The 24223-nt window shown below is 45.4% G+C and overlaps 1 protein-coding gene across 5 annotated transcripts in view; it reads right to left on the minus strand.

Moving 5' to 3' along the window:
• PML (PML nuclear body scaffold) overlaps positions 1-22795 on the minus strand; it is a 42884-nt gene extending 20089 nt beyond the window's left edge. For 2 of the 5 annotated variants that reach the window (XM_037833450.1, XM_037833451.1), the window contains exons 1-4: positions 22555-22790; positions 20984-21450; positions 6457-7037; positions 4966-5036 (exon numbers count right to left, since the gene is read on the minus strand). In XM_037833450.1, coding sequence (XP_037689378.1) covers positions 4966-5036; positions 6457-7037; positions 20984-21450; positions 22555-22692 — 1257 coding nt within the window. In that variant the 5' untranslated portion in view covers positions 22693-22790. Of the gene's footprint in view, positions 1-4965; positions 5037-6456; positions 7038-20983; positions 21451-22554 lie in introns of all 5 variants that reach the window. The other 3 variants (XM_037833448.1, XM_037833449.1, XM_037833447.1) reach the window with 3 other exon arrangements.
• Between the last annotated feature and the right edge of the window lie 1428 nt (positions 22796-24223).

The following is a 24223-nucleotide window of genomic DNA, read 5'->3' on the forward strand; positions in this document are numbered from 1 at the left end:
AGACTTTGCCTCCAGCTGCCCCTGAGTTGCTGGCAGCCAGGAACCACTTCAGTGCTTGCGTGTGCTAACAGGGCCAGAAGATGGCTCAGCTCCTCCTCAAGGCATGCTCAATACCTAGTTCCGGCTTACACACCTCCAAGGACAAAGCGCTCACTACTAACGGAAGCAGCAACTCTTACGACTGCAAAGTTCTCACATGAGGAAATTCTTTCACTGAGCTGAAACTGGCTTCCCTGTGCTCCTTGGCTCGAATTCTGCCTGGATCCGAACAACTGTTACACAAATTAGATAAATTTCTTAAAACTCATTGGGTCTCCATGCCTCTGTAAAATGGGGATAAAAATATCTACCTTGCAGGATTCTGTGGATTAAATGTGTTTGTGCCAGTTTGAATGTATTATGTCCCCCAGAAAAAGCCATATTCTTTGATGCAGTCTTGTGGGGCAAATGTTTTGGTGCTGATTAGATTTCCATGGAGATGTGCCCCACCCAACTGTAGGTGATAACACTGATGAGATATTTCCATGGAGGTGTGGCCCCACCCATTCAGGGTGGGCCTTGATCAGTGGAGCCATATAAATGAGCTGAGGGGCAGAGAGAACTCAGTGCAGCTGTGAGTGACATTTTGAAGAGGAGCTACAACCAAGAGGGACACTTTGAAGAAAGCACAGGAGCTGCAGATGAGAGTCTGAAGATGGCTATTGAAAGCAGACTTGCTCCAGAGAAGCTAAGAGAGGACAAACAACCCAAGATTAACTAAGAGTGACATTTTTGAGGAACTGCAGCCTAGAGAGGAACATCCTGGGAGAAAGCCATTTTGAAACCAGAACTTTGGAGCAGACGCCAGCCACGTGCCTTCCCAGCTAACAGAGATTTTCCAGACACCATCGGCCATCCTCCAGTGAAGGTACTCGATTGTTGATGACTTATCTTGGACACATTATGGCCTTAAGACTATAACTGCGTAACCAAATAAACCCCCTTTTATAAAAGCCAACCGTCTCTGGTGTTTTGCATTCTGGCAGCATTAGCAAACTAGCACATGTTAATACAAGTAAAATGCTTAGGATAGCGCCTGGCATCCTGTGCCATGTAATAAATAATGTAATAATAGATTCTGCTTTGATTGCTACTCTCTGCCAGACACAGAGCTAAGTGCTTCAAGCAGCTATCTCACAATGAAGCAGGCACAATACCACGATCATTGCTAATTTACAGAGAAGGAAACTGAGGCACAGGGAGGTGAATAACTTCCTCAGGTCGTACTCCTAGTGAGGGCCCAGACCAGGGTTTTAACCCTGTGTTTCTTAAACAGAAGTTTCCTTCCTGACCCCATGTGCTGTCTATTTCCTTTAGTCACTGTCTCCTTTACAGTCCTCCCCACCATCTTTCTCTACGTGGCCGGGGGTTGGTGGAGCAGAGACCGTGACCTGTGTCAGGCACCAGTGGCTACTCCTTTGCTCCTGCTGTCCCCTCTGCCCGTCAAGCCTTCTCCTGCATATGTGTACACCGGACTGTTTGCTGGAAACAAGCGAGTGGCACTCTCCAAAAGGGGAGACCGGATTCAGGGCCTTGGCTCCGGCAGCCCTGGCCTGCTGCTCCTGCCTTCCATCCTGACTCCTGTGTGTCGGGGTGTCCCGAGCTCTGTGTCACCATCATGCAGGAGATGGAGGGAAGGAGTTCCCACCCAGCTGGAGTGAGCTCTTCCTCAAACTGAGCTGCCCCAGAAAAGCCGGGCGCCCAACTGTAGGATCACGAGGGCCAGGGACACGCCTTCCCCAGGGATATGTTCCTGGGTGGTGGTAGAAAGGGTCTGGCCCACTCCCCAAATTACCTGGCCACACCCAGCTGGGGTGAGGAGCTTGTCAGCAGAGGCTGCCGGGCAAGTGAGTGAAGGCAGGGAAGGCCCAGCATGGCAGCCGGCACGGAAACGTGAGGGGAACCGGGGCCGTGGATGGGTTCTCTCTCATTTGGCCGGTTTCAGTGGGGAGATGGGTGTCCACACCCTTTGCTATAATGGAGCCCTTCCTCCCGCCCATCCTGAGTTTCTTTTTCTCAACCTCTTTACAAAACTGAAGGAGAGAGATAACAAAACCGGGGAAGTTATCTCCCAGGATCAGAGCGCAGGTCTGTTTGAGGAAGAGGAGAGAACAGGGGCTCCCCAGACTCCCAGGTCTCCCGGGGGCTCTCTATGCCAGCTATTTTTCAAGTTACTACTACAGTTGATGACCCATTAGATCATGAAAGTGATTCAGTGGGTTATGATCAGCATTTTAAAAACTAAAACAGAATAGTACAGAATAGAAAATACTGGAGTCCATTTCACATCATAATGACCATTTGTTTTGTGAAACTTCTGTTTTAGCTCTCTGCATGTGTGTGTACCTTTTAGGCAAAGAGGTAAAATATGTTTTTTAGAGTGGGTAATGGTCAAAAAAAGCAGAGAGCCCTGCCCTCGCCTCTTGTGTCTGACTCTGCAAACTGCTGGTATGTAAAGGACTTTTTCCACTTGGCCCACGAGCTCCCTGCAGCCCGGCTGGCACTTCTTCCCATGTCTCCCTCCCTATGCCCCTTTGCCTCAATATTATGAAGCCTTGGACACGCATAAGGGCTAAGTTAAAAAAAAAAAAAATCAGGATGACTGAATTATAGTTGTTTTTTTTACTTTTAAAAAATAAATTCAGTTTTCCATTTAAGTTTTGAATTGTCATTACAAAAAAAGTCCTATGAGAAATAGGAGGAAAATACATGAGCTACTGCCTTCTGCCCCCTGCCCCCATCAACCAGCCTTGGTGTGGCTTTTCATCACCTCTTCCTAGGCAATCAGTGTAAACCAGTGGTTTCAAGAGGGCTGAACGTTGGAGCTAGCAGCCCAACTCCTGCCTCCTAAAGCAGGAATGTGGGTCCAAGAGGTGGCTTCCCTCTGGCACAGCAGATGGAACTCACTTCACCATGGGACAGCGAATGGGTCCTACCTCAGCTCAGCCTCACCTGAGCTGCCAAACCCTGTCCTTGGCACTCACAGTGTTACCCACTGTCCACTCTCCACCCATTCTCCCACCCCCAAAAGCCTATTACCAAAGTGAAAGCAAGTTCAGACTGCTTAGCAGCCAATAGGGAGAGGTCACATCTGCTCTGGCTTTATTAAGAGAAAGACCCAGCAAAATACCTAGACCTTTACACAAAGAAGAAGGATTCTCTTCCTGTTCACTGACCCAGAAGGCAGCCAGGATCTGTGGACATGGGGCACTTTCCTACCCCTATTTCATAAAATTTATTTGGTGGAGATTATGTGTTGTAGCATTGCTTGTAATAGCAAAACAATCTAAATATGAATCGATAGGGAATTGGCTAAATAAAGCATGATGCATCCACTCAAAGGATCACTATGCAGTTGCAAAAAAGGAATCAGGAAGTTTCCTACATACTGACAGCACTGTTGGGTGAAAAAGCCCAGGACGCAGTACCATGCAAATATAATATGTATGCTACCTTGCATAAAAAAGGAGTGGCATTAAGTATCTACGATCATATTTGCTTGCAAGTATATAAAGGAATTCTGGAAGGACATGTAAAAACTGAGAAAGATAGGTATATGGGGATAAGAACTGGACAGATTAGGGATGAGATAGGGAGTGAGACATGTACTGTTTACCACTCTATGTTTTTATTTCTGAACATGTGACTGTATTACCTATCCAAAATTAAATTAAGTAAGAAATCCTCTTTAACTTTCAAAGATACATACATGGGGATATAGTACCCAGGGCAGTCAGGAGCTGGCTTCTAGTCCTGACACTAGCTTGCTGTGTGGCCTTGGGTAAGATACACCCACTCTCTGGGCCTTAATGTCATTCTGTGTAAAAGAGGAGGTTAGAGTCCATGCTCTTTCCTAGCTCTAAAACTCAGACTGCCCAAAACCCTTAGTTTTGCCTCCTCTAGGAAGCCTTCCCTGATTGCCTCAGCCTACATGCTCTCTTTCCTATGGGTCATGTCTTGGCAGTTTGAAGGCTCACTAGCCCCTCCTCTCCTACCACCACAAGATCCCTTTCCCAAAGAGAACAGGTCAGTTGTGGGCCCAGAACCATGAGAGGCTGGCACATGCAAACCTAGATGACCAGTACAGAAAAGAGACTAGGAGCCAGGTCCCCAAAAAAACTGAAGAAATTCATCCTGGTGGAAAGGGGCTGTGTTTGCATGTGCCAAAGACAGCAAGTCAAAGGGATGCTGTTTCATTTTCACCCAATGGAACACTTTCTAAGTCAGAGCAGTCCAGAGATGGGAGCAGCTGCCTCAAGAATGAGTGCACCTCCTGTCCCTAGAGGTGTGTGCATGAAGGCCGAACACCATGGGTCAGCAGCGCTGCAGAGGGAACGCCAACATTAGATGGTGCATAGGTGCCTTCCAACCCTAACTATGGTTATTAGATAATACACTAGTCCTGGAATCACAAGAGTGGAAGCCAGGCTGCTGGGATTGAGATCTGGCTCCTGGACCCATTCTCCTTTCCTCTCTAAGAACCACATGTCTTGGGGAAGAAGAGAAGGTCCACATACATTGATCCCTGGAAAAGGCTCCCATATCCGGGGTGGGGAGTAGTGAAGGGATGGGTTATCTGCATGTCCATCCAGGACACCTGCCGGTGATCGCATCCTTCATGTCCCCATGTCCACCCCTAGGTCTAGGCCACCACTCCTGAACCTGGCTCATGTCCCATCAAGAGCTACTTTGGCATTTAGGAGCCCAGAGCCAGCCAGCCAGCCCTTCCTTGCTATCTTCCTTTACTCTCCCCCCACTGGAAAGCTCCACTCCAGCCACTTGCTGTCCCTCTCTCAAGCACACTCCCTCCTCTGTCCCCAGCACAGACAGCAAGGACTTGGTTACCTTCCTGACACAAGGGGACTCCCAACCCTCTGATCCTGCTGGGCCCCACCACCTCCCCGTCAGACCTCAAACCCATCTCACCAGGTCAATGTCAAAAGGGTCCTTGGGAGTGCTGGTAGCCTCTGGGCTGACTCTCCTGGGTAGAGCTGCATCTGGAGAACATAGAGAAGGTCACAGGCAGGTCAGGGACATCTCTAGTGAGGGGCACCCTGGCCTGGGGCAGTGACTGAGGTCGATGTCCCTGTTGCTTTGCCTGGAGACCCATCCTCCAGGGCATCTTGCAGCACTGGGACAGCTCCATGGAGGGGCTGGTATTTGGAAGGAAAGCTCTTTCTCGGTGGTGATGGGCATGAATCCAGCCTGAATGGAGTGTGGATGACATTAGAGAGCACTTGCCTTTGACTCCAAACCCTAAGGGCACCTCTCTCTATCTCTGTGCTACCAACAGGATGGTGTGGACAATCCTGGAGCCATTACTGCATATAGTAAGATCTTGATGGCACTCTTCTGACCTGCAGCCTGGGTTTTATTAGATCTAACCCAAATCTCTCATGCTTCTGAATAAAATGGCTCCTCTCTCTGCCACTACTCAGTTACACCACCTAAGGCAAGCTGTTTAAGCTCTATGGGGTCATTTTCTGTACATGGGTGCAGAAGGCACAAGTGCCATGCCCACCCAGGACTATACTTTTTGAGCCCATGATCCTCAGCTCCAGGAAACTGAGTGAGCAACCCCTCCTTTGCTGGCACCTGCGTGGGGACCTTCAGATTCTAGAGCCTTCTTCCCCTTTCCCACTATGGGCATCCCCACACCAACTGCTCAGAGCTCAGATTCCAGCTTAGAGATTTAGTCCAGGAGCCATTAAAGCTTCCTCAACTTGGAGGCCCTTTTGTGCCCCCTGCTTCTCTTGAAAGTCTCTGATGTCTCCACTTCATACAAAGCTGCTACCACTCTAGGATCCGCCTATGAACTAAGCACTGTCCCATTCTTCAGCAATGTGATATGCCCTTGGCTTGTTTCCCAGTTAGACTGAACACCTCCCCATCCCACAAGGGTCCAGTACCAGACAGGCCATTTGGGGACAAAGGAACTCCTCTATTGACCACTGTGTGGTTTGGAGCAAGCACCCAACCACTCTGGGAGATTTCCTTAGCCCCCTTCTGCCCTAAAGCTCATGTCCCAGCTGACTTCTCCATTCCCAAACTCAGGAACAGAGAACCTCCCAGAGTGGATGGGCTCTCTAGGGGCAAAATACCAATTCTCCACCTCAACTTTGCAGTTTCACAACTCCCATCTGTTCCCCAAGGGTCACAGCTAATCCAGGGCGTCCTTGTGTAAGTTAATAAAAGGTACCCTCTCTCGGTGTCTGCAACCCCACATCATTGCCTTCTCTCCCCCTTATTCGGCACCCTGGAACCTAAGACCAGACAAGCCCCAGACTTAATAAAAATCCAGTTTCCTTTTCTGTCAAATGGATCTTTTCTATCCCACCTTTCCCCAGAGGGCAGCAGTGAGGCACAAGTCCTTAAAAGGTACACAGGCTGCTCCAGGGGGTGGCTTGTGGTGCTTACCTGCCCCCTGAGTGATGCAAGAGACGAGGTCCTGCAGGCGCACCTTGAACTCGTCGAAGCCTTCGGTGCGCATGGCTGCTTGTAGGCTCTGGGGCTCCTCCTGGCACAGACGCTGGAGCGCCTCACGCAGGAAGTTATGCATGTCCAGCACCTCCTGATCTGAGGCGTAACACTTCATCCTCTCCACCAGCGCGTCGCCCGTGCGGATGCGCTGCAGCACGGCGTCCAGGCGACCCAGGCGGCTGGCCATCTCTTCGTAGTCCCGCTGGTACCGCGCGCCCACCGCCTGGAGCAGCTCGCGCTCGCGGTCCAGCACGTGCGCTACCACCTGGCGCACGCGGGAGCGGATTAGCTCCTCAGTATCGGCGCGCGCACGGCCCAGCTCCCCGATGGCTGAGCGCATCTGGGCTTGCGCTGCGCTGAAGGCGCTTTCCTGCTCCTTCAATGCATGCGTCATGGCATTCAGCTCCTCCTGCCGCTGCTGGATCTCAGCGCTGATGTCGCACTTGAGCTCGCTGTGGCCGCTATCCAGGAGGGCGCACGTGCAGCAGAGCGGCTTGGAGCAGCCTCGGCAGTAGATGCTGTGGACACACAAGGCAAGCTTGGTTTAGGGCTCTCCCATCTCCCACCCACATCCCGCCACCTGCCCACCCCCGCCTTAAATTTTCCTTATTAAATTCCTCTTCAAAAATTATAAAACCTTGAATCACCGTGGGTTTCTAGCTAGGTTTGTGCTTTTCCCAATTCGGTGTCTGTGGTTATGGTGATAGTATCCAAACTTCCAATAAAACATTAAAGTACTAAAGTTACTAAAGTAACAATAGCTAGCCTCTATTAGTGAAACACTGCAAAAATATACAAGGAGGAAAGTTAATACTCTCTTTCCACCCTTCCTGAATTTCCCTTCCCCATCTCTGAGGTAACCTGGGGTTAACAGGTTTGAGTATTCGGGGTGCCCCCTTCCTCAAACCACCCCACACAAACACCCAGACTATCCCGATGCTTCCAGGATTCTAAGGACTGGATGCATAAAACCTCACCAATCTTCACAAGAACCTGTTACATAAGAATTACTGATGACGAAGCCAAGACACGGAAGGGTAAAGTAATTGGCCCAAACATCTGAAACAATTTGTGGGTTGGGGAGGGCTGATAATTGTGCTTAAAAAATTAGATCTTGCTATACCATTTCTTTGTTAACTTCTCTAATTTAACTTTCATCAGGGACATTCCTCAAAGTCTATGGAGGTAGATCCTCAGCTCTGCCAGCTCCCAGCTGAACCAGGACACCCAAGGTGGAGAGGTCCCAGGGCCTGATACCCCTGATCAAACACAGGAGACTTATTTAAAAAGCCAGGTGACTGGGCAGGCCTTTTGGGGAGACCAAATCCAGGCTAGTAAATCTTCCTCCTCTGTAAAACAGATATAATAATTCCCACCCTACATGTGGTGTTGTAGAGGGTCAAATAAGCAAAATCCTAAACAAACTTTCTTAACAAAGACTAAAATTATGACAGTTGACTGCAATTTAATGCTCACTAATAAAACTGTTAATTAGAAATTCTAACCAATGACGAAAGTACCAATAACTCTACAAGGGCAGACTGGCAGTATCCACCAAAATTACAAATGCATTTATCATTTTGACCCAGCAACCCCCTTTCTAGGTATCTATTCTGCAGCTCTATCTCCACACATACAGAATGACATATGTACAATGTTCTTCATGGTAGCACAGTCTATAATAGCAAAGAATTAGAAACAACCCAACTGTCCATCACTAGGCAGTTAGTTACATAAATCACGGTGCCCCCATACAATGGAATTGCTAGGTAGCTGTAAAAAAGTGAGGAGACTCTTTATGCACTGATAGGGAAGAATCTCCAAGGTGAAATAAGGATTATAAAAGGAGTGCTGGAAAGACTAAATGAAGTTAATATGTATAAAAAGGTTAGGACAGTATCTGGTATATAGTGAATGTTCAATAAATGCTAGGTATTTCTATTATTATTTTAAAGTATGCTTTAAGTTAAAAAATCAAGGTGTAGAAGGGTGTGCATAAGATGATACTTTTTGTATGAGAATGAAGAAAAATAAGATTATATATTCATATTTATTTATATTTGAACAAAGAAATTTTAGGAGGACACATAAATTAGTAAAAAGGGTTAAGGGATTGGATGGGGCAGGGGTGACAGGAGCCATTCCACTGAATGCCTTTTTAGATTGCTTTTATGCTTGAACTTTGTGAATGTATTATCTATTTTTTTAATTAAAAAATGGAATACTAATGAATGTGGACACCTACATGGGGTTTAACAGGAGAAAGAGAAGGAGAACCAGTTGTCATTTTCCCAGTTTGGAGCCATGGGAGAGAAGCTGAGCCTGATGGTGTTGGATCAGCCTCCTTACCAAGAGTGCTCCAAGCCTGGGAAGGATGCACCGTGGGCAGCCAGGCTGGATGGTGAGCAAGACCTTCTGGGAGGACCATGAGCCGCTGCCCCGTCCTATTTCCAAGCACCCACTGCCCTGAATGGGACCTCTCTCAGGAAACCAGCCACCGCTTCCCCTCTGGTTGGAAATGGATCCTTGGCAGCCGGTCTCTGAGTTGATCAGCCCAAATCAGGTCCCTGTCCCCAAAGCCCCCAGAATCTGAAAAAGACGGAGGTGCAGACACTGAATTTGGGTAACCCATTGAGGGGCTGCCACCCAGGGCCAGGAGTGACCTCAGGCTTTAGCCTAGTGGTTCTTTCACCCTAATTCAGGGTGTAGTCAGGAGCACCTAGTGTGTCCTAGGCACTTTGAGGGAGGCAGAAGTGAGGTGGGCACCTGTCTGCAAGGAGCTTAGCGACATAAAGAGGCATATTTCTGAAAAGGCATATGCAAAATGCTAGTTATTTTCTCCTAGACTACTCAAAAGGATGAACTAAAACACCAGAGAACCAATAAGAAATTGCTCAGCAAAATGGTTGGATTCCATAAGATTTAAAAGAGAAGAAAATAGATCGAGTCTACCCCAGCAAGGCAAATGAAGGAAATACGGAAAAAATAAACTTCCAGGCTCCCATTCACAATGGCAATTTTGAAAATGCTAAAAAAAAAACTTCCTAGACATAATCCTAACAAGAAATCCATAGAACTTATATAAAGAAAATGACAAAAACCCACAGAGAGAAAGAGAAGATCTAAAAAACAGAAAAATGCAGCAAGTTCCCCATTGGAGAGACTAAATATTATAAGAACATAATTCTCCTTAAGTTGGTACAAAGGCTTAAAGCAATTTTAGTCAAATTACAAATGGGATTTTGAAACATGACCAAATGATTCTAAATTTCATATGAAGGAATAAACAGATCTAATAGCTAAAATTTTTTTGAAAAATCTGTGTAATGAGGGGGAATTTCCTCTGCTAGATAATAACATTGCAGCGCTACCGCTGTTAAAAGAGTGTGGTACTAACCTAAGAGTCAAGAGAAAGATCAGCAGGCCAGACCAGGCAGTCCTGATATGGGCCCTGGCATCTATAAGAATTTAATTTTTATGTAATGAAGAAAGCATCCCAAACTAATGGAAATAAAAGGAGTTTTCAACAATCGGTGTTAGGGAAATTGGCTACCAAGGTGGCGTATGGGGTTGGGGCTCAAGTAGAGCCTTGCTACATCCCTGTCCAAAATACATTTCTGATAGATCACAGAGTCAAATGTGAACAATAACACCATGAAGGAAAAACGACAGTTTGACTATTTATTCCCACTATGGTAAAGACCTTATAATCACTGAAGTAATGAAAGAAATCATGCAATCGATAAATGCGACTCCCTAAAAATTCAAAACTGCATTTTTTCTTTTTTCGGAAAGACACTCATGACTTGCTTTTATGTAAGAAAAGCAAGTTATAGACCACTAAGTGGTGTTTGTTTTGTTTTAGATGATTACAAAGATAGCAAGAAGGAAAGGAAAAAAGTCTACATTGATAGCAGTGTCCTCTTTCACCAACCCCCAGCCCCATCCCTGCCCCTTTCCCCTATTTAGATTTTCCAAAAGTTTCTATAACCAATTCTAAGCAAAGGAGTTTGGACTTTAAAAAGGAAGCAACAAGGAACCCTCAAAGGAACATCCCATTTAGGAATTACACAGAATCTTTCTTCTCTTCCCTATGACATATTATCTGGCTAATCCCTTTATGCCTGTCTAAACTGCCACACCAGAGGCCATGTGACAGTGGAAGGGGTGTGGGTTCTGGAGGCAGACAGACTTGGGCTTGAGTCTGAGCATTACTAATTCCTAGCTATGAGGCATCAGCAAATAATCACCTTCCCTTTCTGAATCTTAATTTCTGCATCTTTAAAATAGGGATAATAATGCCTCCCTCGTAAACAAAGACAGAAGGGTGTATGTGATGCATCCAGCACGATGCTAGGGACATGTGAGACATTCTGAGGCCGTGAAAGAAGACAGAGCATTAACTACACATGGACTCATGGCAGGAAATAGCCTTGTTGGTGGTGGGAGAACCTTTCTACCTCAGACAATAGAGAAATATAGCCACTGGGTGAGCTCTCTGGGCTGTCCCCTTCCCAGTATGGACAGGCCACCGTTGTCCAGTCACTCTTCCTGCTGGGCCAGAGCAGCATGCCACTTCTGCTGTTCTGAGAAACAGTGGGCTCAAAAGGGGAGGAAGCAAAAATGCTATGAAGTTGGAACTAGTGAAGGAGAGCTGACCCTGGAGCAGGGCCCCAGGGCAGGGCCTGGCTTGCCTAAGTGGCAAGCGCTGAACCCCATCCTAACACCCCCATAATGCATCTAGGAGAGCTTACACTTTGGTAAAGTAGTAAAGGAGCAGCCTCTTTGGGAACTTTAAATAATTACATGGCAATTAAGATGTCCATCAGTCACGTACATGGTAGTATGAATGCATTTAACCAGACTGGTTTCCTGCCACCTCCTGGGTGACACAGTTGAGGACAAGATTTTTGAAGTCAGGAGAGGAGATGGGTAACTCCAGAGCCTGGGATACTTAGAGCGAAAGCATTATTTTTGTTTACCTCCCCTCCTCCAAATATTAATTAGTTGAGAAGGTGATGACGGATGATGGAGATGGGGAGAACCTGAGATCTTGGAGAGGGAGAGACCAGAAGTTCGAGAAGCAGCAAGCAAACAGGTGAGAGAAGTGTCCTTTTCACATAATTGCCTTTGGCTGGCCCTACCCCAAGAAAGAGAAGGAGAATCTGCGCTCTTCCACCCCACCTTCTTCCCACACAGGTCCCTGCTCCCAGGACATATGGCCAGCATATCCGTGGTGGGCAGTGTTCTACTGGGCCCCCGTCACTCGTCACTCGCTCAACAGGGAGCAGGTGTGTCGCTGTGAATTCCCCGCTCCTCCCGCCCTCTTTAAGGTGGTGAATGGCACCATTTTCACATGGCCATGTGAGCCAGAAACCAAGGGGTCATCCCTGATTCCCCTCTCCTCTACCCCTTCAACATAATTCATCATTAAATATTGTTGAATCTACCTTCATTTACTTAAAAAAAAAATTCCTGAGTATCTTCTATGTGCAAGCATAAGACCAGGTACTTCCAATGTAAAGATGATTAAGACAGCCTCCTGGCTCCTAAATATGTTATATCAGCTCCCACGGCTACTGCCATTGTGCTCGCCCCAAGGACTGCTTATCTGTCCTTTGGCATTTCTCCTAGTAGGCCTCCCTGCCTCTCATCTCTCCATGTCAGTCAACCCACCCCATATGGCCAATGTGGTATTTCAATTTTTGGCACAAAGTCAGATCACTTGGGGAAATCTGAGTTTTATAAAAATGAACTACAATAATACAGTATTGAATATTGGTGAAAATGGATATAATTTGTATTTAGATGCTAGTGAATGTTGCAAGACAATAAGAAAAAGTTTATCACAGAGATATCAAGTTATTTTATTTCTATCTTATCTAATTTCAGTAAATGAAATGGCAAAAGAGAAGGAAAAACCTAAAACAATCAATTAGAGCCACAAATATGAAAAACAATATTTAATGATTAAGGTAACACTAACATAACATTATATTAATTAAATAACATATGGTGTTCTATTTAGTCACGTCAATTTTGATATATGTCATCAACTCTAATAGCTTTGTCAGAACATATCCAAATTGTAAGATATGCTAAGGCAGGAATTTGTTACAGAATTCAATAACTAAATGTTAACAGAATCTGGTGACATAGAAAACAGGCAGTAGCTCCCTATGTGACACAAATGATTCTGGTATTCTTAAACACTTTTATAAAATTAGGCATAAAATGATTTTTAGATAGCTTTGAATGTATATTGTGGTTCTGATCTTGGTTTTTCATTTTTTTATTAAACAGTCATTAAACAAATTGCCCCCAAGTTGTAGTCATACTGTTAGATTACTAATCTGCAAAAACCCAAAAATAATAAATTAAAATTTATAATACTAGTGATAATAGAGCAAGTAGAAGAGAAAAATAAGAAGAAAGAAGGAAAAGGAAGAGGAGGGATAATGTAAAAATATTTCATAGGAATGAACAGAATTTTTAGATTGAAGGAGTACCCCAGCTTCCAGAATAATTTGTACAGAATGCTCAACATCAAGACAGTGGGGTTAATAAACTTCAAGAATGAAAAATATCTTTAGGCATCAAGACAGAAAAAGGGCATCACTTGGTCTCTGGCTTCTGCTCAAGAACATTCTATGCTGGAAGGCAATGTGGCACTGTCTGCACCCATCTGAAGGAGAGTGCAACACCCAGGAATATTAAACCAGCCAAGATGTCATTCAAGTGTTAAGAGCTACCAATAGACCTTCTCAGCACCAAGAGACTCTCGAGGAATTCAGAATACAGACGTCCTTGAAAAAAACCCTTGTTGACAAAACGCATCCAATCAAGAGCTGAGTCAAAACAGAGCATTGGAAAAAGTAATGTGAAAGTAAAAGGATCAGAGCTGAGCATAATAGGGATTTTGATACAGAACCAGGACTAGAGGTTTGAGCACAGACTGTCCTCCTCTTTCCTAACAGAGACTCAGTTGCTCCTGTTTGAAATAGAAACTTTTCATTAAACACCAACTACAGTGACTCCGACCTTTTAATGTCTTAGTAATTGTTTTTTGCTTAATCCTTGGGGGAGGGTCTTTTAGGAAAATATTTTAGGATGTGTCAAAATACTTCTTTGAAGTTTAGCACATCTAATTTTACTTCAGCATCATTTTGTTCTATTAAAGGCAAAGAAAATTAAATTTAACATTCCTTACACGGCATGATTACTTTTAGTAAGAGAATTCTAAGGGAAAAGGCACTCGAGTTCTAAACAAAGGACTTGCAGAACCTTTTTGCAAGCCAGCCCAGCTGTTAGTTGGGGACTGCCTGAATGTAGAGAGCAGCAGGATAAGGAAAGGGGCACCCAGTCCGCAGTCAGGAAACCCTGCGTCCTGTTCTGGCCCCAGCTCTGACAAGCTCTCCCAGTTGAGACAGCACCCATTAACTCTTCCTCATTTGTACAATGGAAATAGTTCTTTTTTCCTCAAAAGCACCAAAGGAGGATGTGGGAATTAAGATTGTGGCACAGAAGAACATCTCAAAAAGCAGAGAGTGCTCGACTGCTTTAACAAGAGGTTGAATCCAATCAGAACAGACTATTTCCAATATTGATCATATTGGAAAATGGAATGCTTCCTGATGGAAAGGGTGGCTCAGGCACCGAAGAGTCAGGATGCTGTGCTCGGGGCTAGCAGCTTCAGCCTCCATTCCACTCCATTTCACACTCCTGGCATATTTTCTTTTCTTTGCTTTCACTTGGAGTAGTCGCCGGATGTTTTCTAAGATGTAGCAAGGGCACGTTTTCTTCTTGTACCATTATGGAATTGGACAGGAAGTGACACACTCCCTATTCTCAGCCACGAGCATCCCCCAGCCTCGGCAACCCTTTGTTGGAGAGGAACCTGCCCCAATCTGAGCCAACGAGAGTTTCTCTCACTCACTGGATTCGAGGCTGAGGGTGTTTAACTTCTGAAGTCGCTGCAATCATGTGGCCACCATGGGAGGGAAATGTTTCTGAGAAAAGAGCTGACTTGGAGGAAAGCCAGGCCAAAAGAAATACAGAGAAGGTAGGCCCTGGTGACCCCTCCTGAATATCTAAACAAACCAGGTCAGAGGTCTAGGCCCTAGTCACCCAAATATGCCATTAATCTGTTTTTGGTTTAAGCCACTAACTAAATATTTGTCACTAATTTATACAATTTGTTTTAGTTAAAATTCATACCACCAGACCTCTTCAGGCGCAGCTCAAATGTCAACTATTTTATCAAGGTTTCCCTTATCCTCCCAATAAAATACAACTCCTCCCTACTTAAAATGGCCACAGCACTTTATCTGAGCCTGCCTTCCTGGGACACATGGGTCCCTGCTGTGGAGCACAGAGCTTATCTGTAGACAGAAACTCTCCGTAGATTCAGACTTTGAAGATAGGAATTCTCACATGCCTGGCAACATATCACAATGCCGGCAGGCATGAAATAAATGCTCACTAAAAGGTTGTTCATGTGGCTAGATGGACAGATGGATGCATCTGACTACTAAGGAGTCAACCAGAAAAGCCTGTTAGTTTTGGTTCTTGTTAGAAATTCTTCTGACATGTCAGAGAACCTCCTCCTGCCTCAGGCATCCACCCTGAGTGGCAAAGCCCACAACCTACAGCTGGAGAAAGGAGAGGAGAAGCAAGGCTGGGGCACTAACCCTAACCCTGATTAGGTTTGGGTTACTTTAAATTCCTTACTTCTTTTTGCAAAAAAAAAATCAAAGGACCCAAAAGGAGGAAAATCCCTTTTGTCCATATATTATTCAAGAAAACTTCCTTCAGGGCCCTCCAAGAAAAGAAAAGAAAAGAAAAGTCGTTGCTCTTGGCTCTGAAATCAAGACCCCTGGGTGAGCTCATGGACTTGAAAACGGGTCATTTGCCTGTCCCCTCAGGCAGATTGCCCCAGCTCCTGGCCACAGCCTTTTTTCTGGCCATGTGTTGCTCCTTACAGGTCAGGAATCAAACCCCAATAAGATGCAACTTACTGACAGCCTCCTCGAGGGGACTAGGCATCCTCACTTGGAGTAAGTGCAAGTGGCAGGTGAGCGCCTCCTTAAAGCTTGCACCCTAGGCGACTGGCTTGTCCTTGCAGCCAGCAACCCTTCCCTGCCTCGCCACCAGCTTTGCCACTACCCGATGCTGGCATCTGCCCTGAGCCTCTCCTGGGCTGCCCAGCACACTTCTCGCCAACCTGCTGCCAATCGTTCCAGCTTCCAATCTTGGGAACTGTTTTCCCAGCTTATGATCTCATCATACCTCTTAAACTTGATTAATAGGTCTTTTGTTTTCCTGACTCAACTATAACCCAGTCTCTTTCTGGCTACTGGCTTTCATGGATTAATTCCCCCACTCCATCTGGCCAAGCTTTAGGATCTGACACCCAGTCCTGGATCTCAGCTCTACTGTGATCCTAGACCCAGGTCACTCACGGGGGTTAAGGGATGCCCCAGCGGGGGTGGAAAGACCGGTGGCCACTTTGGCCAGTGTGAGATTCTGGCCTGCTCCCCGCCCCACCACCTCTGCGTTCTTGCAGGCCTCACCCCCAACTGGACCTTGACCTCCATCTCCTGGTGGGGTCCCTTCCTCCCAATCCAGATTCTTTGCTTCAGTTTCTGGCAGGTCCATACCCAACAACAATAATAAAAGTCCTCTCAAATTCTTTGAAGAACAAGGTAAAATATAAGTAAGTATGTGGCCAAAGAAACAAATCCTGGTCTCTCATTTCCCAAACTTGTCTACTTGAGTCAAAGTACTGCAGAGTAGAGAAAGGATATGATCATGTCACTCACTGCCTTAAAACTCATCAACGGGCCTCCACGGAGCCCTCCACAGGGTCTCACTCACGCAGTACTCGACAGGATTTCCAGTGGTAAAACAAGAGGAAGCTTACTCTGCAAATGGTGAGATAGAGTCCCTGGCTCTGCCCGACCCCAGCCCACCCTTCCAGCCCCTGCACATGCGTACATCCTTCACTTGCAGTTCCTGAAACGCAGCAAACGCCCCTGTGCCTCCCTGCTTTTGCACACGTGCTCCCCACCTCCACCCACATGCCCTTTCTCTTTCCTTATCCGGCAGGCCAAGGGTGACACCCTCTTGGAAACTGTCTTCTCCAGTCACTCCAGGCTGGGCAGGTGGCCTTCTCTGAGATCAGCTGTCCTCATGCCTGCCTTCCTTCTTCCTTCTGTCCTTCAACAACTATTGACGGAGTAAGCACCGAGCCTGATGGGTGGTACTGGCAAGGGATAACATAAGGTAGAAGACTGCAACAATCCAAACATGGAAGGACAGGCTGGGAGCGCCGTCGGGGGAGGGAGCAGGCTTGCTCACAGCACTGCAGCCTCGATTCTCCATTGCTGATCCAGCTCCTGCATCAGGCCAAGGGCTTGCAGAATGGACTCCACAGATGGGGTGATCGAGTGGCAGTGGCCCCAGGGTGGACACTCTGTTCAAGTTCCAGGTTTAAGCCACCTCTGGTGCTGCTCCCCAATGTGAGTTCTAGATCAGCTCAATGTCAATGGACACAGTGATTTATATTGACTTGTGACCAGCTGGATGTTGTGGGTTATTTATGGCCCCGGGATTTTGTGGAAGCAGGGGGGAAAGTTGAGTTTTTCCATTAATCACGGTAAATTGTGAGATAATGTGAATTGTGTGCGTTTGATTTTTAATTGACATGATCAGGTTTGTGAAGGGAACCTTGTCAAGGGAGAGGAGGCCTACCCAGCTTGTTTTACTTTGTATCCTACCAAGAATACACATTTTTTAAAAGTCCAGGGAATATTTACAGAAATTGATTGTGTTCTAGGCCCCAAAGAAAATCTGAATATAATCAGAGATGTAGAATGCTTAGAGGCTGTATTAACTGGCCATACTGTAGAAATTAACAAATATAGAAACCAACTATCACAAACCACTTGAAAACTTTAGAAAACACTCTTCCCTAAAACTCTTCCATCAAAGAGCTAATCATAACTGAAATTATAGATATCTCAGAAATGACTGAGTATGAGAACACTATTCATCATATTTATGGGATGCAGCCAAAGCCCTCCTCAGAGGAGAAATTTTAATTTTTTATCATTAAATTTAAAAATGGCAATTCAAGAAATCAGATAATGACGAATGACAAAACTAGTAGGAGAAAATAAATAATGAAGACAAAAGCAAAATGATTAATTAGAAAGAAGAAAAGCACTAATACCCATAAGCAATCTAAGGAAAAACCAAGAAATGGTTCTTTGAAAAGATCACTGAAATAAACACAAATATACAATATTAGAAATAAGAAAAGGACTATAATTACAGTTATAGAGGAGATTTCAAAATTATGAATGATAACTTTGAATGAACTAGGAAATTTTCCAGGAATCTGACTCAAAGTCCAAAACAGACCAACACCATCAGGAAAAACGAAAAGGTTCTCAAAAATATACTTTTCAAAAAAAAATTCTGGGACAGAATTTCTTATGTTCTTTCAACTGTTCTAGAGTAGAGAAATTATGATAGAATTTTAACATTTACTGAATACTTAATATGTGCCAGGAACTATGCTAAGCAATTTATATATCACTATGTTCGAAAATGAAAGCAAGCTTACAAATTCATTAAAAGAGATGAGCATACACACTCCCTTTATCCAGTGTCTGGGCAAATGAGTGGAAAAAAGGGGGACAAAAAGTAAATGAATAATGGGGGGATGGGAGAGTATGAGATGTTTTAGGTGTTCTTTTTTACTTTTATTTTTATTCTTATCCTTATTTTTTGGAGTAATGAAAATGTTCAAAAAATTGATTGTGGTGATGAATGTACAACTCTGTGATGATACTGTGAACAACTGATTGGATACAGTTTAAATGATTGTATGGTATGTGACTGTATCTCAATAAAATTGCATTAAAAAAAGAGAAGTTAACCTAAACACATCTTAAAAAAAAAGAGAGATGAGCATAAAGTGGATATGAAATCACATACATTCATACAAAATTGATCACATTTATGAATATAGGTAATAGCCTAGTAAAATACTAGTAAATGGAATCTAGCTGTGAATTAATATAATAGTATATACTCACACCATAAACAAAAATTAACTAAAAATAGATCAATGACTTAAATATAAGAGCCAAAACCATAAAACACTTAGAAAACATAGGGGTAAGTCTTTATGACCTTGGATTTGACAATGGATTTTTAGATATGACACCAAAAGCACAAACAACAAAAGAAAATAGATATATTGGGCTTCACCGAAATTAAAAACTTTTGTGCATCAAAGGACACTATCAAGAGAGTAAAAAGACAATGCACAAAATGGGGGAAAGCATTTGCAAACCATATATCTGAGAAGGGTTTAACATCCAGATTAAATAAAGAACTCCCACAACTCAAAACAAAAAAGACAAACAACACAATTTAAAAATCGGGCAAAGGACTTGAATAGACATTTCTCCAAAGAAGATATACAGATAGCCAATAAGTATACAGGAAAAATAGATGAATATCGTCAGTCATTAGGGAAATGCAAAATCAAAACCACCATGAGATACCATTTCACATTCACTAGGATGGCTATTACTAAAAACAACAACAACAACAAAAAACCCAAAAAAACAAAAAACCAGAAAATAAGTATTGGTGAGGATTTGGAGAAATTGAAGCCCTTGTGCATTGCCGGTGGGAATCTAAAATGGTGTAGTAGCTGTGGAAAACAGTTTGGCAGTTCCTCAAAAAAGTTAAATATAGAGTATAGGTATACACCCCAAAAGAATTGAAAACAGGGACTCAAACAGGTATTATACACCAATGTTTACAGCAGCATTATTCACAATAGCCAAAACATGGAAACAACCCGTGTCCATCAACAGATGAATGGATAAATAAAATATGATATAATCATACAATGGAATGTTATTCAGCCATAAAAAGAAGTGCTAGTACGTTTCAATCTTGAAAACATTATGCTGAGTCAGAGAAGCCAGACACAAAAGGACAAATATTGTACGATTCTGCTTATATGAAATCTCCAGAATAGGCAAACTCATAAAGACAGAAAGTAGATTTAGAGGTTACCAGGGCCGGGGGAAGAGAGGAATGGGGAAAAGCTTTCCTAGGATGCATCAAAGTCAGCCACCGTAAAGTAAGAGATTCATAGATTTGACGACATAAAATGAAAAGCTTATTTTAAACATGATACTAAGTGAAATGACCAAGATCAACATGGGGAAAATATGTGTATGATAACAAGCTTTTACAAATTAAAGAGACTAATTCCTCAGAAGAAAAGTGGGCAGAGGACTTAAATAAGCAATTCAAGATCAAAGAAACACAAATGGGCAATAAACAGATGAAAAGCTACTCAACCTTATTGTTACACAAAGAAATGCAATTAAAACTAATATCTGATGGTGAGGAAACTGGGGGAAACCAGATTGCCTCATGTACTCATTGTGGTAGTGCAGGTGGCATATGTTGAAACAGAAAACAAGCCACACTCAGCTCTGAGTCTGTCCACCATAGCAGAGGAATAATCATTCCAAAGAACTAGTAAACACAGTAATCTTATGCAAGCAAAGCATTCCCAGGGTCAAAGGTTCACATAGGTATGCTACCTTTTTGCCGAAAGGGGGGGGGGGGAATGAGACCTTATAAGGCTATATATCCTATGTGCATATATATTCACAAAGAAACTCTGGAAAGAAACATATTAAACTAATAACAATGGTTACTAACGGGTGGGGGCAGTGGAGGAATTAGGCAGGCAGGGAACAGGGATGGAATGGAGACTGCTCGCTCTCTATAAATTTTGTTTGTAACTTTTTTTGAACAATATAAGCATATTGTCTACTAAAAAACTGAATTAAAAATTCTGTTTAATAAAAATAATTATATCTGAGTTTGATTTTTTTTCTTCATACATTCTCAGATAGTAGTGTCAGCTGTTATGCTTTTGACTTTTCAGACAGAAACTGATTATCTGCATCTCACCCAAGAATTCAGCTATACTGAGATGGCATGTGAGTTCTTATTTATATGTGAATTGAATACAAAGCAGAGGGGAAATTCTACTATAAGACTTTCTAAAGGGCAGTTTGGTAACATGTATCAAAATGTAAAATTCTCATAATCCCTCAGCCAGCAATGGCACTTCTAAAAACGTTACCTTAAAGAAATTACTGAATAAAGGTGGAAAGATGACTACTCCCGTATTTTTTATATTAAGGGGAAATTAGAAACTCAGATATAGTATCTACCAACTTGGGGATAGGTAGGGTAAATTATAATCTATGCTGAAGACACTGAGTCGCAAGTTCCCAGAAGCTCCTTGCCGCAGCTGTGTGAGGTCTTTGGGTCTCTGCTCTCCCCGCACCCCCTCCCCATCCCCTCCCTGGCTCCAGGAGGCGCCCGCCCCCTTCCCCTGGGCCGGCTCGCTCACCTGGTCAGCGCAGGGGTGCGATGGTTGGGGTTGGAGCAGAAGATGTTGTTGGACTTGCGTGTGCCGTCCAGGAACTCGCGCACCGACTGGCTGCGGAGCTCAGCCAGGGGTCGGGCCTCGTGCTTGAGGAACCATTGATGCGCCTGGAAGCAGTTGGCGCAGAGGAGCTGCTCGCACTCGAAGCACCAGAAGTCAGCGGATTCTTTGCAGCGGGTGCAAACCGCCTGGGCGTCCACGATCTGCCGGTACACCAACAGGCGCCGCTGCAGACTTTCGAAAAAGATGTTATCCAGTGCGGGCGTGTTAGCATCCGAGGGCCGGGGCGCCCGGCAGATGGGGCATTGCATCAAAGGCGCCTCCAAACATCCGGAGCACAGAGTATGGAGACAAGGCAGCAGCTTGGGGCACTTGGCTTCGGCCTGGCAGCCCTGGCAGTGCAGGAACTGGAATTCCTCCTCCAAGGCTTGCTGGGGGCCCAGAAAGCAGCGTGAGGCCTGAAGAAGTCCCAGGATCCCCCCACCCACCAGCTACCCGCCTCTGCGGGCTGCAGGCTCCCTCCATCCAGAGCTCCTGGTCCCCCATATTCCATATCAGCCAGTTATTGGATCATACAAAACCCTGGTATGTCAGCACACCAACCCCCTTCCTATCTTCACTTAATAATTCCTGTCAGACACAGTCCTAGGCCCTGGCATACAAAGATAATGGACATATCCCTGCCTTCAAGGAACTCAGTTTAGATGCTAGGCATGCTTAAGTAGCAACATCATATAAAGTGCTTAACGCAGTCCCTGGCACATGAGAAGCTCTCCGTAAATGTTAACAAGTATCATTAAATAATATTATTGTTTGTTAGAATAATGCTAATAATAAATGTTACTGCAATAAGGTGCCATTTGTACTTTCATGAAGGGGAGCAGAGGGGCCTGGGAGAACACAGAGCAAGGGACCGCTAGATCCTTTGGGGGGGAGGGGCTATCCAGGAGAAGGTTAAGGCAAAGTTTCCTGGAAGAGAACCTAACATACTCTTTTCTTGGGGTGGGAGTGGGAGTGTTCCAAGAGAAAAATCCAGAAGGCTTCCTGGAGGAAAGACCACATGGGCTGTGAGACCTTGGTCAAGATACTTCTGTCTGAGCCACACTTACTGGTCTCAGATCAAGAACTTTCAGTGTTGGTTTCTATTTTCATGCCGGGACATGCGCCCTCGCTCCATGCTGGTAACTTAGGGCTCCTTCCCGCACCCTCCCTAATCTGTTGTCCTACATCTGAGGCAGGAGCCAACGGAAAAGGCGCCAGGGGTGGGCAGGAAAGCCCAATGCTGGCTGCCATTGACTGATTACCTTGCCCCACGACCCGCTGGCAGTGGCTCCTCTGACATATCGTGGTCCCCTTTTCTCCCCTCCTCTTTCTCCTCTCCTCTTCCCCCACTTCCCCCACTCCAGTCAGGAGGGCCAGGAGCTTGTCACTCTTCAAGGTACTTCGCCAGGCTCCCCCTTACACCCTCCCCCTTCCCACCTCTACAGAGCAAACCCACCAAGCCCAAGCCCCAACATCCCCAAACCCGGTAGTACCTCTGCGGGGCTGGGGCTGTGGCTGTGGCTGGGCTGGTGGCCTTCGGCTGGGGACTCGGGGGGCGGCATGGTGGGCGTGTGGGGCAGGGCAGGGTCCCGCGGGGACCCTGGGGATCGGGCAGGTGCGGGATCCTGCATGGACCCCAGAGCAGTTTCGATTCTGGATTTTGATCTCGGAGGACGGAAGGAAAAAAACTGAACGGAAGGCGTGCTCCACCGTTCCCGCTTTCCCCCTCCCAAGAGCGGTCTGAGAGGGGAGGTGCCCGCTCAGGGCCCGCCTCCCGAGAGGAAATGAGACTGGAGCTGGGGGCGGTTCTAGCCGCGGAGAGGTAGTGCGTGCGTCCTGAAAAGCCGCCAGAGCCGAGGGGACGTGACGGGGAGGACAGCACGAGCTGCCCAGCTGATCTGGCGGAAAGGGGCAGAGGCAGAACCGACCAGAGAGGCAGCCCTCTCTCTTGAGCCCTTCATCCAGCACACACCCGCACAGCTTTGTGCCAGCCCTCAACTGGGAGCTGGAGCCCAGAGATGAGCCACAGGCTGCCCCTGCTTTTGAACGCTAGATCTAGTGGAAGAGCAGGCCTGGATTGAGACTTGCATGCAGTGTTGGGATGACTGGAAAAGGGGACCCTTCAGCTGGGTCTTGAAGAAGCAGCGGGATACACCAGGGATTCGGGGATTGAGGGCACTTTCAGCAGGGTGAACCACACTTGGAAAGGCATGGAGGTGTGCTGCAGGAGAGCCTGTTTGGAAACTTGCTTTGGCTACTTTGAGATTTAAGAGGGGACTTGTGAGAAATGAGGCCCCGGTAGTGGGCATAGCTAAGGAGATTAGACAGTTCTGTTGCGAAGGGCACAAGGATGTGGGACAGTTGCTCTGACTGGCCAACAGCAGGTGGCCTGCTCTGAAATAGTGGCTGGGGGAGGCACGAGAGGGGCCTGAACCGGAGATGGGAAGGGAGGAGGGTCACTGACTGGAGATGAGGAAAGGGAGGCACTGGGGATGATGCCTTGGGTTGGAAAGGCTTGGGAATCTGAGGCAGGGGGTAGCGGGTCAGGAGAAACAGGTTAGGTCTTGGCCAGGGGAGAAGCATGCCAGAGCCCCAGCTGGTGAGGGGAGGAAGAACACAGCCTCAGGTGGTCTCACCAGGTCATTGCCCCGACTTCAAACCATCCTCACCACTGTGCTGACCCCTCAGTACCCTTTTTTATTTTCACTTTTTTTCTTTAATGTCATTTTATTAAGATATATTTGCATTCCATAAAAACAATCCAAAGTATACAACCAGGGGCTTACCGTATGATCACATAATTGTGCATACATCACCATGATCAATTTTAGAACATTTTCATTACTCCAGAAAAGAAATAAAAATAAAAAATAAAACCCCGTTTCCCCCTATTATTGACCAATGGTATTGGTGTGGTACATTTGTTACTGTTGAGGAAAGCATATTAAGATATTACTGTTAACTCTAGTCCATAGTTTGCAATAGATACATTTTCCCCATATACCCCTCTGTACTGGTTTGAAGCTGTTATGTACCCCAGAAAAGGCCATGTTCTTTTTTTTTTTTTTTTTTTTTTTTACCTTTCCTAAAGAAATATTTATATATAGTTTTCTAACTTAACTTTGGTATTACTGCCCAAAATGAATCTAATCATCGGGAAAT

This window comes from Choloepus didactylus, chromosome 4 (assembly GCF_015220235.1).
Source record: "Choloepus didactylus isolate mChoDid1 chromosome 4, mChoDid1.pri, whole genome shotgun sequence".
In the NCBI taxonomy this organism is placed as follows: domain Eukaryota; kingdom Metazoa; phylum Chordata; class Mammalia; order Pilosa; family Megalonychidae; genus Choloepus; species Choloepus didactylus.